The following is a 15,314-nucleotide window of genomic DNA, read 5'->3' as shown; positions in this document are numbered from 1 at the left end:
AGTCAGTCTAGAGATGGTGGTGTAGATGAGGCTGGGCCTAGTCAGGCTAGAGATGGTAGGGTAGTGGAGGCTGGGTCTAGTCAGGCTAGAGATGGTGGAGAAGCAGAGGCTGGGTCTAGTCAGGCTAGAGATGGTAGGGTAGTGGAGGCTGGGTCTAGTCAGGCTAGAGATGGTGGGGTAGCTGAGGCTGGGCCTAGACATGCTATGGAGGGTGGTGCAGATGATGCTGGGCCGAGTCATGCTATGGAGGGTGGTGCAGATGATGCTGGGCCGAGTCATGCTATGGAGGGTGGTGTAGCTGAGGCTGGCCCTAGTCATGCTATGGAGGGTGGTGTAGCTGAGGCTGGCCCTAGTCATGCTATGGAGGGTGGTGTAGCTGAGGCTGGCCCTAGTCATGCTATGGAGGGTGGTGCAGATGATACTGCGTCTAGTCAGGTTATTCTAGTGGATGAGGAGAGTATAGTGGGGAAGTGTAAGAGAATAGGGGGGGAGGAGGAGGGTGTCAAGAGGAAAAGGAAAAAGGGTGTGGACAAAGGCACCATGGAAATGTTGCCTGTTGCTGTGGGTGAGGCCCTACCCAGAGAGAAAGGGCAGGTGGTCAGGGTGGGAGATAGAGAAGAGGAGGAAAGTGAGTCTGAGGAAGAGGATGAGGAGTTATTTTTTTCAGACTCCTCTTCAATTGGCCCGGAGCTGACAGCCAGTCAACCAGACGGGTCTAAGTACACGTTGAGAGAACTGACAAGGTTCCTGAATGAGACTAAGGGGAAAAAAGTTAATCTTGAGGCTTTTTTTCCTGATCCTAGAAAGTTTGTAAGATCAGTACAACATGCTATGAGTAATGAGGGGCATGGTGTCCTCTCACCCAGGAAACGGTTTAGGTTGAGGAAGTGGGTCACAACAGTGCGTAAAGGTTTACCTTCAGACACTGTTTAAATGTTTAAATTCTCTTACTGACACTGGGGCTTTTTGAGCTTTGCTATTGCTCTATTTCTCTGCTGGCTTTTCTCCCACTTCTTATGGAGACTCTTCGGGTAGGCTCGCTCAATATAAATGGCGCCAGACATGCGGGAAAGAGGAGTGTGTTGGGTGAATATGTAAAACAAAAAAAAGTACAGGTGTTGTTTCTGCAGGAGACGCATAGTGATGTGGTGAATGAAGTTGATTGGGGGCTCTGGTGGAAAGGGGCAAGTGTGTTGAGCCATGGGACAAATCTTAGTGCAGGGGTGGCAGTCCTTTTTGCACCGGGTCTGGCTGTAAAAATTTGCTCCTCAAAGGAGGTGTGTAGGGGTAGGTTGCTTGTTGTTAAAGCAGAAATTAACAACATGTGTTTTGTCTTTATAAATGTGTATGCGCCTAATACAGGGAGAGAAAGAGGGGTTCTATTTGGGAGTCTTAGACAGGAACTCTCACAAGTAGCGCCTGAGGAGACGCTAGTGATCGGAGGTGACTGGAACTGTACAATGGATTTTACAAAAGACAGAAATGGGGAAGAGCCTCATTCAGTGGGAGTGTTAAGGGACATCTTTAATCAGTTTGACCTAGTGGATGTTTGGAGAACTAAACATCCAAACACAAGACAGTATACGTGAGTGAAGGTTTTTGGGGCTAGGGTGAGTGCAGCTCGACTTGATCGTTTTTACATGTCCAGGAATCAGAGCAATAGGCTGCTGGGTGCTACCATTCTCCCAGTGGGGTTTTCGGATCACCACATAACCATGGCTCGGCTGTCTATTTCACCATGGCCCCGGCAGGCATCTTATTGGAAGTTCAATGTAAAGCTCTTACAAGATGCCACTTTTTGCTCAGGTTTCCAGACTTTTTGGGAAAGATGGGGGCAGCGAAGAGAGGAGTATGAGTCTCTGAGTCAATGGTGGGATGTGGGGAAAGTGCAAATTCGGCTTTTCTGTCAACAGTACACAGCTCTCTCATCCTCAGAGGCTAGGAGAGTATTGGGGGAACTAGAGCGGTGTATTAGTGAGATGGAGGTAGAGATGGTGGGGCAAGGCAATGTAGGCCTCCAGGCTAACTTAGCCAAATTACGTAGGGACCTGGGCAGTTTTTTCCAGGTTAAAGCAAAAGGAGCACTTGTAAGAGCTAGGTTCTCCATGCTCAAGGAGATGGATGCTCCCAGCTCCTTCTTCTTTGGTTTGGAAAGACAGAGCAGTGAAGCCAAGGGTATGCATTGTCTACGGCTGTCTGATGGGCGGGTGACCTCTGTGGTGGGGGAGATGCGGGAGCGGACTGTGGAGTTTTATACTGAATTGTATAGGGCAGAAATGTGTGATCCTATGTGTGCTCAGGTCTTGTTCGCAGGACTCCCTATGCTCTCTCGGGCACAGAGGGATGAAATGGACATTCCTCTGTTGTCACATGAACTGGCAGAGGCAGTAACCCAGATGTCCCCCGGTCGTGCACCCGGGGTCGATGGACTTCCAGTGGAATTTTACAAAAAATTCTGGGGAACAATTGGACAGGATTTATTTTGCGTGTTGCGTGAATGCGTCGGGGTAGGAGAGTTGCCGATGAGCTGCCGTCGGGCGGCTCTGACTCTCCTGCCCAAAAAAGGGGACTTGTGTGAACTTAAGAACTGGAGGCCTGTGGCATTACTCTGTGCGGACTACAAGATTTTTGCCAAGGTCCTCTCTAACAGACTGAAGTCCCATCTGGACTCTATAATACACAAGGACCAGACATATTGTGTACCGGGACGCTCAATCACGGACAACTTGTTCTTGATTAGGGACATGTTGGACTTGTCGAGAGGTTCTAATGTGAACTTTGGACTGGTCTCTTTAGATCAAGAGAAGGCTTTTGATAGAGTGGATCATGAGTATCTGTTTAATGTGATGTCTGTGTTTGGGTTTGGGAAGAGTTTTGTGACCTGTGTGAAGCTGTTGTATGCTGGGGCGTCATGTATGGTTAAGGTGGGAGGGGGGCTCAGTAGGCCAGTCTGGGTGAGACGGGGCATTAGACAAGGATGCCCTCAATCTGGGCAGCTGTACACAATAGCCATTGAGCCTTTTTTAGGACTGCTACGCAGGAGACTGCGGGGAGTGTGCTGGACAGGCATGGATGTGGTGACAGGAATAGCAGTCTCAGCATATGCAGATGATGTTTCTGTGATGGTCAGGGATGGGCAAGATATGCAGGAACTAGAGACCAGTCTGAAGGTGTACGAGGGAGCTTCATCAGCTAAGGTAAACTGGGGAAAGAGCAAAGCTCTGTTATGTGGGGCATGGGGGGATAGGGCTCCTCCTCTGCTTCCAGGGGGTTTGTAGTGGGGTTGTGAAGGGCTTAAAGTGTTGGGGGTGTACCTGGGCTCGGAGAGGTGGGTCAGCAAGAATTGGGAGGGGCTGTCACAGGCAGTGGTGACAAGACTGGCCAGGTGGAGGTGGCTCCTGTCCCAAGTGTCACATAGAGGGAGGGTGCTGATAATCAACAACCTGGTGGCATCTTCCTTGTGGCATAAACTGGCTGTCCTCAACCCCCCCGCCGGTCTGCTTGCAGACCTGCAACGCAAGCTGGTGGACTTCTTTTGGTCGGGACATCACTGGCTGAAGGCAGCAGTTTTGTACATGACCGTCCACGAAGGAGGACAGGGCCTGGTGGAACTGGAGAGCAGGATGGCTGCTTTCCGACTAAAGATGGTGCAGAGACTGCTGTACCACACTGATGTTGGCTGGAGGGAACCATTATGCGCGCTGCTGAGGAGAGCTGGCAGATTAGGGTTGGACCGGCAGCTGTTCCTCATGAAGCTGGAGAGGCTGAGTACAGCAGGTCTCTCAGAGTTTTACTCTGCGGTGCTGAGGGCCTGGCAGCTGCTAAGGCCCACACGAGAAGGGGGTGTGGAGCCTGGGCAGTGGGTGTGGGAGGAGCCTATCTTCCACAACCCAGCCATCCCTTTGAGAACGGTTCAGTCGGCCACCCTGCAGAGGCAACTGATGGCAGGGGGTTTACAAAGGCTGGGTGACCTGAGACTGCTGGGAGAGGAGGGGTGGAAAACCCCGGAGGTGGGGGGATAACAGACCCTTTACTACTGTTTAATGGGATGGTCTCTGCGCGCCTTAGGGTTGAGTTTGAGTACTATAAAATGATCAAATGTGTGGAGATGTTTGAGGAGATATGGTGTGTTGGGGGGGCTGTCTGTATTGCTGGGGAAGATGTTTTGGATATACGGTTGTAGGAGAGGGTTTTTGTGTATGGTGATTTGTACAGGATATATTTTTATTTTTTTATTTTAGGAGTGGGGGGGTGAGTTTTAAATGAATTGAGAATGTTTCAATAAAGAAAGACCAAAAGTCAAAGTCTCTCTCTCTCTCTCTCTCTCTCTCTCTCTCTCTCTCTCTCTCTCTCTCTCCTTGCTCCTGTAAATTGCTCTGGATAAGAGTGTCTACTAAATGGGGTAAATTCTACCGTTTATCCTGGATACTGAAATGAACACAATGAACATATATTACATTTGGTACGGTTACAAGAGACAGAAGTTTACTTAAGGCAACAATGAACAGAGAGTGGTTGGCCGGGCATATAACGCAGACATCTAGCCACCCAAATGTTGTGCGTTCGAATCTCATCACGGACAACTTTAGCATTTTTTCTAATTAGCAACTTTTGAACTACTTACTACTTTGTAGCTACTTTGCAACTACTTAGCATGTTAGCTAACCTAATAACCCTAACCTTAACCCTTTTAGCTAACCCTTCCCTTATCCATGACCCTTACCTTAACCCTTTGACATAACTCCTAACCTTAACCTTAACCCCCCTAACCCTAACCTCTAACCTAGCTAACATTAGCCCACTAGCTAACGTTAGCAAGAACAAATTGAAATTCGTAACATATCATATGAATTGTAATTTGTAACACATCATACCAAATGGATGAAGGACATCCACAAATTCATAAATACCATATCAAACATAATATATCATGCTAAAAGGACTGTATACAATGTATCCTGCAGATATACATTTATGGCATTTTTATGGTATAGTTTTCTCTTTATTCAACCCGCCCGCCCCCCACCCGCCCGTCAATCATAGAATATTTCATAACCCTTAACACCCCCCTCCCCCTCTCTCTCCTCTTACCTGTACTGTGTACAGTCCTCTCCCCAGTGTCTCTCTATCTACCTGTACTGTGTACAGTCCTCTCCCCAGTGTCTCTCTAGTTACCTGTAGTGTGTACAGTCCTCTCCCCAGTGTCTCTCTAGCTACCTGTAGTGTGTACAGTCCTCTCCCCAGTGTCTCTCTAGCTACCTGTAGTGTGTACAGTCCTCTCCCCAGTGTCTCTCTAGCTACCTGTACTGTGTACAGTCCTCTCCCCAGTGTCTCTCTAGCTACCTGTAGTGTGTACAGTCCTCTCCCCAGTGTCTCTCTAGCTACCTGTAGTGTGTACAGTCCTCTCCCCAGTGTCTCTCTATCTACCTGTAGTGTGTACAGTCCTCTCCCCAGTGTCTCTCTAGCTACCTGTAGTGTGTACAGTCCTCTCCCCAGTGTCTCTCTAGCTACCTGTAGTGTGTACAGTCCTCTCCCCAGTGTCTCTCTAGCTACCTGTACTGTGTACAGTCCTCTCCCCAGTGTCTCTCTAGCTACCTGTAGTGTGTACAGTCCTCTCCCCAGTGTCTCTCTAGTTACCTGTAGTGTGTACAGTCGTCTCCCCAGTGTCTCTCTAGCTACCTGTACTGTGTACAGTCCTCTCCCCAGTGTCTCTCTATCTACCTGTAGTGTGTACAGTCCTCTCCCCAGTGTCTCTCTAGCTACCTGTAGTGTGTACAGTCCTCTCCCCAGTGTCTCTCTAGTTACCTGTAGTGTGTACAGTCCTCTCCCCAGTGTCTCTCTAGCTACCTGTACTGTGTGTAGTACTCTCCCCAGTGTCTCTCTAGCTACCTGTAGTGTGTACAGTCCTCTCCCCAGTGTCTCTCCTCTTACCTGTACTGTGTACAGTCCTCTCCCCAGTGTCTCTCTATCTACCTGTAGTGTGTACAGTCCTCTCCCCAGTGTCTCTCTAGCTACTGTAGTGTGTAGCTACCTGTAGTGTGTACAGTCCTCTCCCCAGTGTCTCTCCTCTTACCTGTAGTGTGTACAGTCCTCTCCCCAGTGTCTCTCTAGCTACCTGTACTGTGTACAGTCCTCTCCCCAGTGTCTCTCTAGCTACCTGTAGTGTGTATAGTCCTCTCCCCAGTGTCTCTCTAGCTACCTGTAGTGTGTACAGTCCTCTCCCCAGTGTCTCTCTAGCCACCTGTAGTGTGTGTCTCAGTCCTCTCCCCCCAGTGTCTCTCTAGTTACCTGTAGTGTGTACAGTCCCCCAGTGTCTCCCCCTGTAGTGTCTCTCTAGCCACCTGTAGTGTGTACAGTCCTCTCCCCAGTGTCTCTCTAGCTACCTGTAGTGTGTATAGTCCTCTCCCCAGTGTCTCTCTAGCTACCTGTAGTGTGTACAGTCCTCTCCCCAGTGTCTCTCTAGCCACCTGTAGTGTGTACAGTCCTCCTCTCCCCAGTGTCTCTCTAGCTACCTGTAGTGTGAATAGTCCCTCTCCCCAGTGTCTCTCTAGCTACCTGTAGTGTGTACAGTCCTCTCCCCCCAGTGTCTCTCTAGCTACCTGTAGTGTGTATAGTTCTCTCCCCAGTGTCTCTAGTGTGTAGCTACCTGTAGTGTGTACAGTCTCTCCCCCAGTGTCTCTCTAGTTACCTGTAGTGTGTACAGTCCTCTCCCCAGTGTCTCTCTAGCTACCTGTACTGTGTACAGTCCTCTCCCCAGTGTCTCTCTAGCTACCTGTAGTGTGTACAGTCCTCTCCCCAGTGTCTCTCTAGCTACCTGTAGTGTGTATAGTACTCTCCCCAGTGTCTCTCTAGTTACCTGTACTGTGTACAGTCCTCTCCCCAGTGTCTCTCTAGCTACCTGTAGTGTGTACAGTCCTCTCCCCAGTGTCTCTCTAGCTACCTGTAGTGTGTATAGTACTCTCCCCAGTGTCTCTCTAGTTACCTGTACTGTGTACAGTCCTCTCCCCAGTGTCTCTCTAGCTACCTGTAGTGTGTACAGTCCTCTCCCCAGTGTCTCCCTGGCTACCTGTAGTGTGTACAGTCCTCTCCCCAGTGTCTCTCTAGTTACCTGTAGTGTGTACAGTCATCTCCCCAGTGTCTCTCTAGCTACCTGTAGTGTGTATAGTACTCTCCCCAGTGTCTCTCTATCTACCTGTAGTGTGTACAGTCCTCTCCCCAGTGTCTCTCTATCTACCTGTAGTGTGTACAGTCCTCTCCCCAGTGTCTCTCTAGTGACCTGTAGTGTGTACAGTCCTCTCCCCAGTGTCTCTCTAGCTACCTGTACTGTGTACAGGCCTCTCCCCAGTGTCTCTCTAGCTACCTGTACTGTGTACAGTCCTCTCCCCAGTGTCTCTCTCTCCCAGTGTCTCTCCTGTACCTGTGTGTGTACAGTCCTCTCCCCAGTGTCTCTCTAGTTACCTGTAGTGTGTGTAGTACTCTCCCCAGTGTCTCTCTATCTACCTGTACTGTGTACAGTCCTCTCCCCAGTGTCTCTCCTCTTACCTGTACTGTGTACAGTCCTCTCCCCAGTGTCTCTCCTCTTACCTGTACTGTGTACAGTCCTCTCCCCAGTGTCTCTCTATCTACCTGTAGTGTGTACAGTCCTCTCCCCAGTGTCTCTCTAGCTACCTGTAGTGTGTATAGTCCTCTCCCCAGTGTCTCTCTAGCTACCTGTAGTGTGTACAGTCCTCTCCCCAGTGTCTCTCCTCTTACCTGTAGTGTGTACAGTCCTCTCCCCAGTGTCTCTCTAACTACCTGTAGTGTGTACAGTCCTCTCCCCAGTGTCTCCCTAGCTACCTGTAGTGTGTGTACAGTCCTCTCCCCCTGTAGTGTGTACAGTCCTCTCCCCAGTGTCTCTCTAGTTACCTGTAGTGTGTACAGTCCTCTGTCCCCAGTGTCTCTCTAGCTACCTGTAGTGTGGATAGTACTCTCCCCAGTGTCTCTCTATCTACCTGTAGTGTGTACAGTCCTCTCCCCAGTGTCTCTCTAGCCACCTGTCTCTCTAGCTACCTGTAGTGTGTACAGTCCTCTCCCCAGTGTCTCTCTAGTTACCTGTAGTGTGTACAGTCCTCTCCCCAGTGTCTCTCTAGCCACCTGTAGTGTGTACAGTCCTCTCCCCAGTGTCTCTCTAGCTACCTGTAGTGTGTACAGTCCTCTCCCCAGTGTCTCTCTAGCTACCTGTGTACAGTCAGTCCTCTCCCCAGTGTCTCTCTAGCTACCTGTAGTGTGTACAGTCCTCTCCCCAGTGTCTCTCTAGTCTACCTGTAGTGTGTACAGTCCTCCCCCAGTGTCTCTCTGTAGTTACCTGTACTGTGTACAGTCCTCTCCCCAGTGTCTCTCTAGCTACCTGTAGTGTGTACAGTCCTCTCCCCAGTGTCTCTCTAGCTACCTGTAGTGTGTACAGTCCTCTCCCCAGTGTCTCTCCTAACTACCTGTAGTTAGTGTCTCTGTACTGTGTACAGTCCTCTCCCCAGTGTCTCTCTAGCTACCTGTAGTGTGTACAGTCCTCTCCCCAGTGTCTCTCTAGCTACCTGTAGTGTGTATAGTACTCTCCCCCAGTGTCTCTCTAGTTACCTGTACTGTGTACAGTCCTCTCCCCAGTGTCTCTCTAGCTACCTGTAGTGTGTACAGTCCTCTCCCCAGTGTCTCCCTGGCTACCTGTAGTGTGTACAGTCCTCTCCCCAGTGTCTCTCTAGTTACCTGTAGTGTGTACAGTCCTCTCCCCAGTGTCTCTCTAGCTACCTGTAGTGTGTATAGTACTCTCCCCAGTGTCTCTCTATCTACCTGTAGTGTGTACAGTCCTCTCCCCAGTGTCTCTCTATCTACCTGTAGTGTGTACAGTCCTCTCCCCAGTGTCTCTCTAGTGACCTGTAGTGTGTACAGTCCTCTCCCCAGTGTCTCTCTAGCTACCTGTACTGTGTACAGGCCTCTCCCCAGTGTCTCTCTAGCTACCTGTACTGTGTACAGTCCTCTCCCCAGTGTCTCTCTAGTTACCTGTAGTGTGTACAGTCCTCTCCCCAGTGTCTCTCTAGCTACCTGTAGTGTGGATAGTACTCTCCCCAGTGTCTCTCTATCTACCTGTAGTGTGTACAGTCCTCTCCCCAGTGTCTCTCTAGCCACCTGTAGTGTGTACAGTCCTCTCCCCAGTGTCTCCCTGGCTACCTGTAGTGTGTACAGTCCTCTCCCCAGTGTCTCTCTAGTTACCTGTAGTGTGTACAGTCCTCTCCCCAGTGACTCTCTAGCTACCTGTAGTGTGTATAGTACTCTCCCCAGTGTCTCTCTATCTACCTGTAGTGTGTACAGTCCTCTCCCCAGTGTCTCTCTATCTACCTGTAGTGTGTACAGTCCTCTCCCCAGTGTCTCTCTAGTGACCTGTAGTGTGTACAGTCCTCTCCCCAGTGTCTCTCTAGCTACCTGTACTGTGTAGTGTCAGGCCTCTCCCCCAGTGTCTCTCTAGCTACCTGTACTGTGTACAGTCCTCTCCCCTCTCCCCAGTGTCTCTCTAGTTACCTGTAGTGTGTACAGTCCTCTCCCCAGTGTCTCTCTAGCTAGTGTCTCTGTACCTGTGTGGATAGTACTCTCCCCAGTGTCTCTCTATCTACCTGTAGTGTGTACAGTCCTCTCCCCAGTGTCTCTCTAGCCACCTGTAGTGTGTACAGTCCTCTCCCCAGTGTCTCTCTGTAGTGTGTACAGTCCTCTCCCCAGTGTCTCTCTAGCTACCTGTAGTGTGTACAGTCCTACCCAGTGTCTCTCTAGTGTACCTGTGTGTAGTGTCAGTCCTCTCCCCAGTGTCTCTCTAGCTACCTGTAGTGTGTACAGTCCTCTCCCCAGTGTCTCTCTAGCTACCTGTAGTGTGTACAGTCCTCTCCCCAGTGTCTCTCTAGCTACCTGTAGTGTGTACAGTCCTCTCCCCAGTGTCTCTCTAGCTACCTGTAGTGTGTACAGTCCTCTCCCCAGTGTCTCTCTAGCTACCTGTAGTGTGTACAGTCCTCTCCCCAGTGTCTCTCTAGCTACCTGTAGTGTGTACAGTCCTCTCCCCAGTGTCTCTCTAGCTACCTGTAGTGTGTACAGTCCTCTCCCCAGTGTCTCTCTATCTACCTGTAGTGTGTACAGTCCTCTCCCCAGTGTCTCTCTAGTGTGTATAGTCTACCTGTCTCTCTAGTGTGTGTGTACAGTCCTCTCCCCAGTGTCTCTCTAGTGACCTGTAGTGTGTACAGTCCTCTCCCCAGTGTCTCTCTAGCTACCTGTACTGTGTACAGGCCTCTCCCCAGTGTCTCTCTAGCTACCTGTACTGTGTACAGTCCTCTCCCCAGTGTCTCTCTAGTTACCTGTAGTGTGTACAGTCCTCTCCCCAGTGTCTCTCTAGTTACCTGTAGTGTGTGTAGTACTCTCCCCAGTGTCTCTCTATCTACCTGTACTGTGTACAGTCCTCTCCCCAGTGTCTCTCCTCTTACCTGTACTGTGTACAGTCCTCTCCCCAGTGTCTCTCCTCTTACCTGTACTGTGTACAGTCCTCTCCCCAGTGTCTCTCTATCTACCTGTAGTGTGTACAGTCCTCTCCCCAGTGTCTCTCTAGCTACCTGTAGTGTGTATAGTCCTCTCCCCAGTGTCTCTCTAGCTACCTGTAGTGTGTACAGTCCTCTCCCCAGTGTCTCTCCTCTTACCTGTAGTGTGTACAGTCCTCTCCCCAGTGTCTCTCTAACTACCTGTAGTGTGTACAGTCCTCTCCCCAGTGTCTCCCTAGCTACCTGTAGTGTGTACAGTCCTCTCCCCAGTGTCTCTCTAGTTACCTGTAGTGTGTACAGTCCTCTCCCCAGTGTCTCTCTAGCTACCTGTAGTGTGGATAGTACTCTCCCCAGTGTCTCTCTATCTACCTGTAGTGTGTACAGTCCTCTCCCCAGTGTCTCTCTAGCCACCTGTAGTGTGTACAGTCCTCTCCCCAGTGTCTCTCTAGTTACCTGTAGTGTGTACAGTCCTCTCCCCAGTGTCTCTCTAGCCACCTGTAGTGTGTACAGTCCTCTCCCCAGTGTCTCTCTAGCTACCTGTACTGTGTACAGTCCTCTCCCCAGTGTCTCTCTAGCTACCTGTAGTGTGTACAGTCCTCTCCCCAGTGTCTCTCTAGCTACCTGTAGTGTGTATAGTACTCTCCCCAGTGTCTCTCTAGTTACCTGTAGTGTGTACAGTCCTCTCCCCAGTGTCTCTCTAGCTACCTGTAGTGTGTACAGTCCTCTCCCCAGTGTCTCCCTGGCTACCTGTAGTGTGTACAGTCCTCTCCCCAGTGTCTCTCTAGTTACCTGTAGTGTGTACAGTCCTCTCCCCAGTGTCTCTCTAGCTACCTGTAGTGTGTATAGTACTCTCCCCAGTGTCTCTCTATCTACCTGTAGTGTGTACAGTCCTCTCCCCAGTGTCTCTCTAGCTACCTGTAGTGTGTGTGTACAGTCCTCTCCCCAGTGTCTCTCTAGTACCTGTAGTGTGTACAGTCCTCTCCCCAGTGTCTCTCTAGCTACCTGTACTGTGTACAGTCCTCTCCCCAGTGTCTCTCTAGCTACCTGTACTGTGTACAGTCCTCTCCCCAGTGTCTCTCTAGTTACCTGTAGTGTGTACAGTCCTCTCCCCAGTGTCTCTCTAGTTACCTGTAGTGTGTATAGTACTCTCCCCAGTGTCTCTCTATCTACCTGTAGTGTGTACAGTCCTCTCCCCAGTGTCTCTCTAGCTACCTGTAGTGTGTACAGTCCTCTCCCCAGTGTCTCTCTAGTTACCTGTAGTGTGTACAGTCCTCTCCCCAGTGTCTCTCTAGCTACCTGTAGTGTGTACAGTCCTCTCCCCAGTGTCTCTCTAGCTACCTGTAGTGTGTACAGTCCTCTCCCCAGTGTCTCTCTAGCTACCTGTAGTGTGTACAGTCCTCTCCCCAGTGTCTCTCTAGCTACCTGTAGTGTGTACAGTCCTCTCCCCAGTGTCTCTCTAGCTACCTGTAGTGTGTACAGTCCTCTCCCCAGTGTCTCTCTAGCTACCTGTAGTGTGTACAGTCCTCTCCCCAGTGTCTCTCTAGCTACCTGTAGTGTGTACAGTCCTCTCCCCAGTGTCTCTCTAGCTACCTGTAGTGTGTACAGTCCTCTCCCCAGTGTCTCTCTAGCTACCTGTAGTGTGTACAGTCCTCTCCCCAGTGTCTCTCCTCTTACCTGTAGTGTGTACAGTCCTCTCCCCAGTGTCTCTCTAGCTACCTGTAGTGTGTACAGTCCTCTCCCCAGTGTCTCCCTAGCTACCTGTAGTGTGTACAGTCCTCTCCCCAGTGTCTCTCTAGCTACCTGTAGTGTGGATAGTACTCTCCCCAGTGTCTCTCTATCTACCTGTAGTGTGTACAGTCCTCTCCCCAGTGTCTCTCTAGCTACCTGTAGTGTGTACAGTCCTCTCCCCAGTGTCTCTCTAGTTACCTGTAGTGTGTACAGTCCTCTCCCCAGTGTCTCTCTAGCTACCTGTAGTGTGTACAGTCCTCTCCCCAGTGTCTCTCTAGTTACATGTAGTGTGTACAGTCCTCTCCCCAGTGTCTCTCTAGCTACCTGTAGTGTGTACAGTCCTCTCCCCAGTGTCTCTCTAGCTACCTGTAGTGTGTACAGTCCTCTCCCCAGTGTCTCTCTAGTTACCTGTAGTGTGTACAGTCCTCTCCCCAGTGTCTCTCTAGCTACCTGTACTGTGTACAGTCCTCTCCCCAGTGTCTCTCTATCTACCTGTAGTGTGTACAGTCCTCTCCCCAGTGTCTCTCTAGCTACCTGTAGTGTGTATAGTCCTCTCCCCAGTGTCTCTCTAGCTACCTGTAGTGTGTACAGTCCTCTCCCCAGTGTCTCTCTAGCTTACCTGTAGTGTGTACAGTCCTCTCCCCAGTGTCTCTCTAGCTACCTGTAGTGTGTACAGTCCTCTCCCCAGTGTCTCTCTAGCTACCTGTAGTGTGTACAGTCCTCTCCCCAGTGTCTCTCTAGTTACCTGTAGTGTGGATAGTCCTCTCCCCAGTGTCTCTCCCCAGTATCTACCTGTAGTGTGTACAGTCCTCTCCCCAGTGTCTCTCTAGCTACCTGTAGTGTGTACAGTCCTCTCCCCAGTGTCTCTCTAGCTACCTGTAGTGTGTACAGTCCTCTCCCCAGTGTCTCTCTAGCTACCTGTAGTGTGTACAGTCCTCTCCCCAGTGTCTCTCTAGCTACCTGTAGTGTGTACAGTCCTCTCCCAGTGTCTCTCCTCTTACCTGTAGTGTGTACAGTCCTCTCCCCAGTGTCTCTCTAGTTACCTGTAGTGTGTACAGTCCTCTCCCCAGTGTCTTTCTAGCTACTGGAAATGTTTGCATATCCCCTCTTTCACCCCCCCCTCTCTCCTCTTACCTGTAGTGTGTGTAGTACTCTCCCCAGTGTCTCTCTGGCAGCCAGGAAGTTCTCCTTTTGTACGTTGGCCTTGATGCTGGCCACCCCATCAGTTATAAGGCGCCGGCCCAGAGCAAACGCCTCAGAGTTAAAATGATGGGCTGGGCTGTTATAATAAAGTTATGATCAATTGCTTTTATATAGAAAACGGCTGTAGGAGTGATATACCAAATGTTCACTTGGGCTGGCACAATAATGACAATGATTAGTTATTTAAATAGTTCATATTTTAGATATGCTAGAAGAAGGGTGTAGGAGGGATGCACATCCTAAATGTTTACAATAATGAGTTTAGGAATACTAGTTAAAACTAGTTAAATTAAGATTTTAAAAAACGTAAACTCAGCAAAAAATGAAACATCCCTTTTTCAGGACCCTGTCTTTCAAAGATAATTCATAAAAATCCAAATAACTTCACAGATATTCATATCTTCATTGTAAAGGGTTTAAAACGCTGTTTCCATGCTTGTTCAATAAACCATAAACAATTCATGGACATGCACCTGTGGAACGGTCGTTAAGACACTAACAGCTTACAGACGGTAAGCAAATAAGGTCACAGTTATGAAAACTTAGGACACTAAAGAGGCCTTTCTACGGACTCTGAAAAACACCAAAAGAAAGATACCCAGGGTCCCTGCTCATCTGCGTGAACGAACCTCATCCTCTGTCAATGGAGCACCAACCTGTTGACATGATAAGGGAATCTCATTCTCTATCAATGAAGCGCCAACCTGTTGACATAATAAGGGAACCTCATTCTCTATCAATGAAGCACCAACCTGTTGACATAATAAGGGAACCTCATTCTCTAACCTGTTGACATAATAAGGGAACCTCATTCTCTATCAATGGAGCACCAACCTGTTGACATAATAAGGGAACCTCATTCTCTATCAATGGAGCACCAACCTGTTGACATAATAAGGTAACCTCATTTTCTATCAATGGAGCACCAACCTGTTGACATCATAAGGGAACCTCATTCTCTATCAATGGAGCACCAATCTGTTGACAAAATAAGGGAACCTCATTCTCTATCAATGGAGCACCAACCTGTTGACAAAGTCTCTGTCCACCTGTCCGTTCTGTATGTAGATCTCATTCAGGGCAGATTTGAACTTAGCTGCTGACACTTCACCTGTTGCTTTGGGTCCCAGGCAGGCCTGGACCAGCTCCTCAGCAGAGTTACCCTACAGGTAAAGGTCATAGGTCAAAGGGTAGAGGTTAGAAATCAGCCAATCAGAATTGAGGGAAGGGTAGACAAAGATAATCACATTTAGATAAAAGAAAATCTTAACACTCATTCTGACACAAAACTCTTCCCTCTCTCTCTCTCTCTCTCTCTCTCTCTCACACACCCACACACACACACACTTACCGTGGGGGTGAAGTCTCGTCCCTCTGACTCTGCGATGGCTCGGCATACCTCTGTGACCTTCTGTAGCACAGCTTTTTCTGTGATGCTGACATGGGTGGAGGCTCCGCCCCCAATGGGAGGAAACGCCCAGGCTCCTCCTGATAGGACTAGGGCCAAGAAGGACATGCACAGCACTGGGGACATCATCAGTCTGTGGGAGTGGGTGGTGGTGGGGGGTGAGTGAGAGAGCAAGAGACAGAGAAAAAGAGAGAGTGTGAGACTGCCATCATCATCATCATCATCATCATGAAGTGGGATTTCATTATCAACAACTGTAAGGAAATCCTCGACCCAGCCCCTGTTGTTAAATCTCTTGGCCACATCCCAACATGTCCTATAATAAAGTTAGTAGACAGAAGTATCTTCACGAAACATGATTAAAATATAACAAGACATTGACACCTAATTAGAGACGGGGTTTTAGCCCCCGTCCTGGCACATAATACATT

At 49.5% G+C, this 15,314-nt stretch overlaps 1 protein-coding gene across 1 annotated transcript in view; it reads right to left on the bottom strand.

Annotated features, from left to right (window-relative positions):
• LOC135561783 (von Willebrand factor A domain-containing protein 7-like) overlaps window positions 1-15,314 on the bottom strand; it is a 53,731-nt gene that overhangs the window by 36,228 nt on the left and 2,189 nt on the right. Inside the window, exons 2-4 of the mRNA XM_065003620.1 lie at window positions 14,827-15,016; window positions 14,502-14,638; window positions 13,407-13,551 (exon numbers count right to left, since the gene is read on the bottom strand). Coding sequence (XP_064859692.1) covers window positions 13,407-13,551; window positions 14,502-14,638; window positions 14,827-15,012 — 468 coding nt within the window. The 5' untranslated portion in view covers window positions 15,013-15,016. The remainder of the gene's footprint in view (window positions 1-13,406; window positions 13,552-14,501; window positions 14,639-14,826; window positions 15,017-15,314) is intronic.

The sequence above is a fragment of the Oncorhynchus nerka genome, linkage group LG18 (genome assembly GCF_034236695.1).
Source record: "Oncorhynchus nerka isolate Pitt River linkage group LG18, Oner_Uvic_2.0, whole genome shotgun sequence".
Taxonomy (NCBI): Eukaryota; Metazoa; Chordata; class Actinopteri; order Salmoniformes; family Salmonidae; genus Oncorhynchus; species Oncorhynchus nerka.
This window is presented reverse-complemented; position numbering and strand designations above follow the sequence as displayed.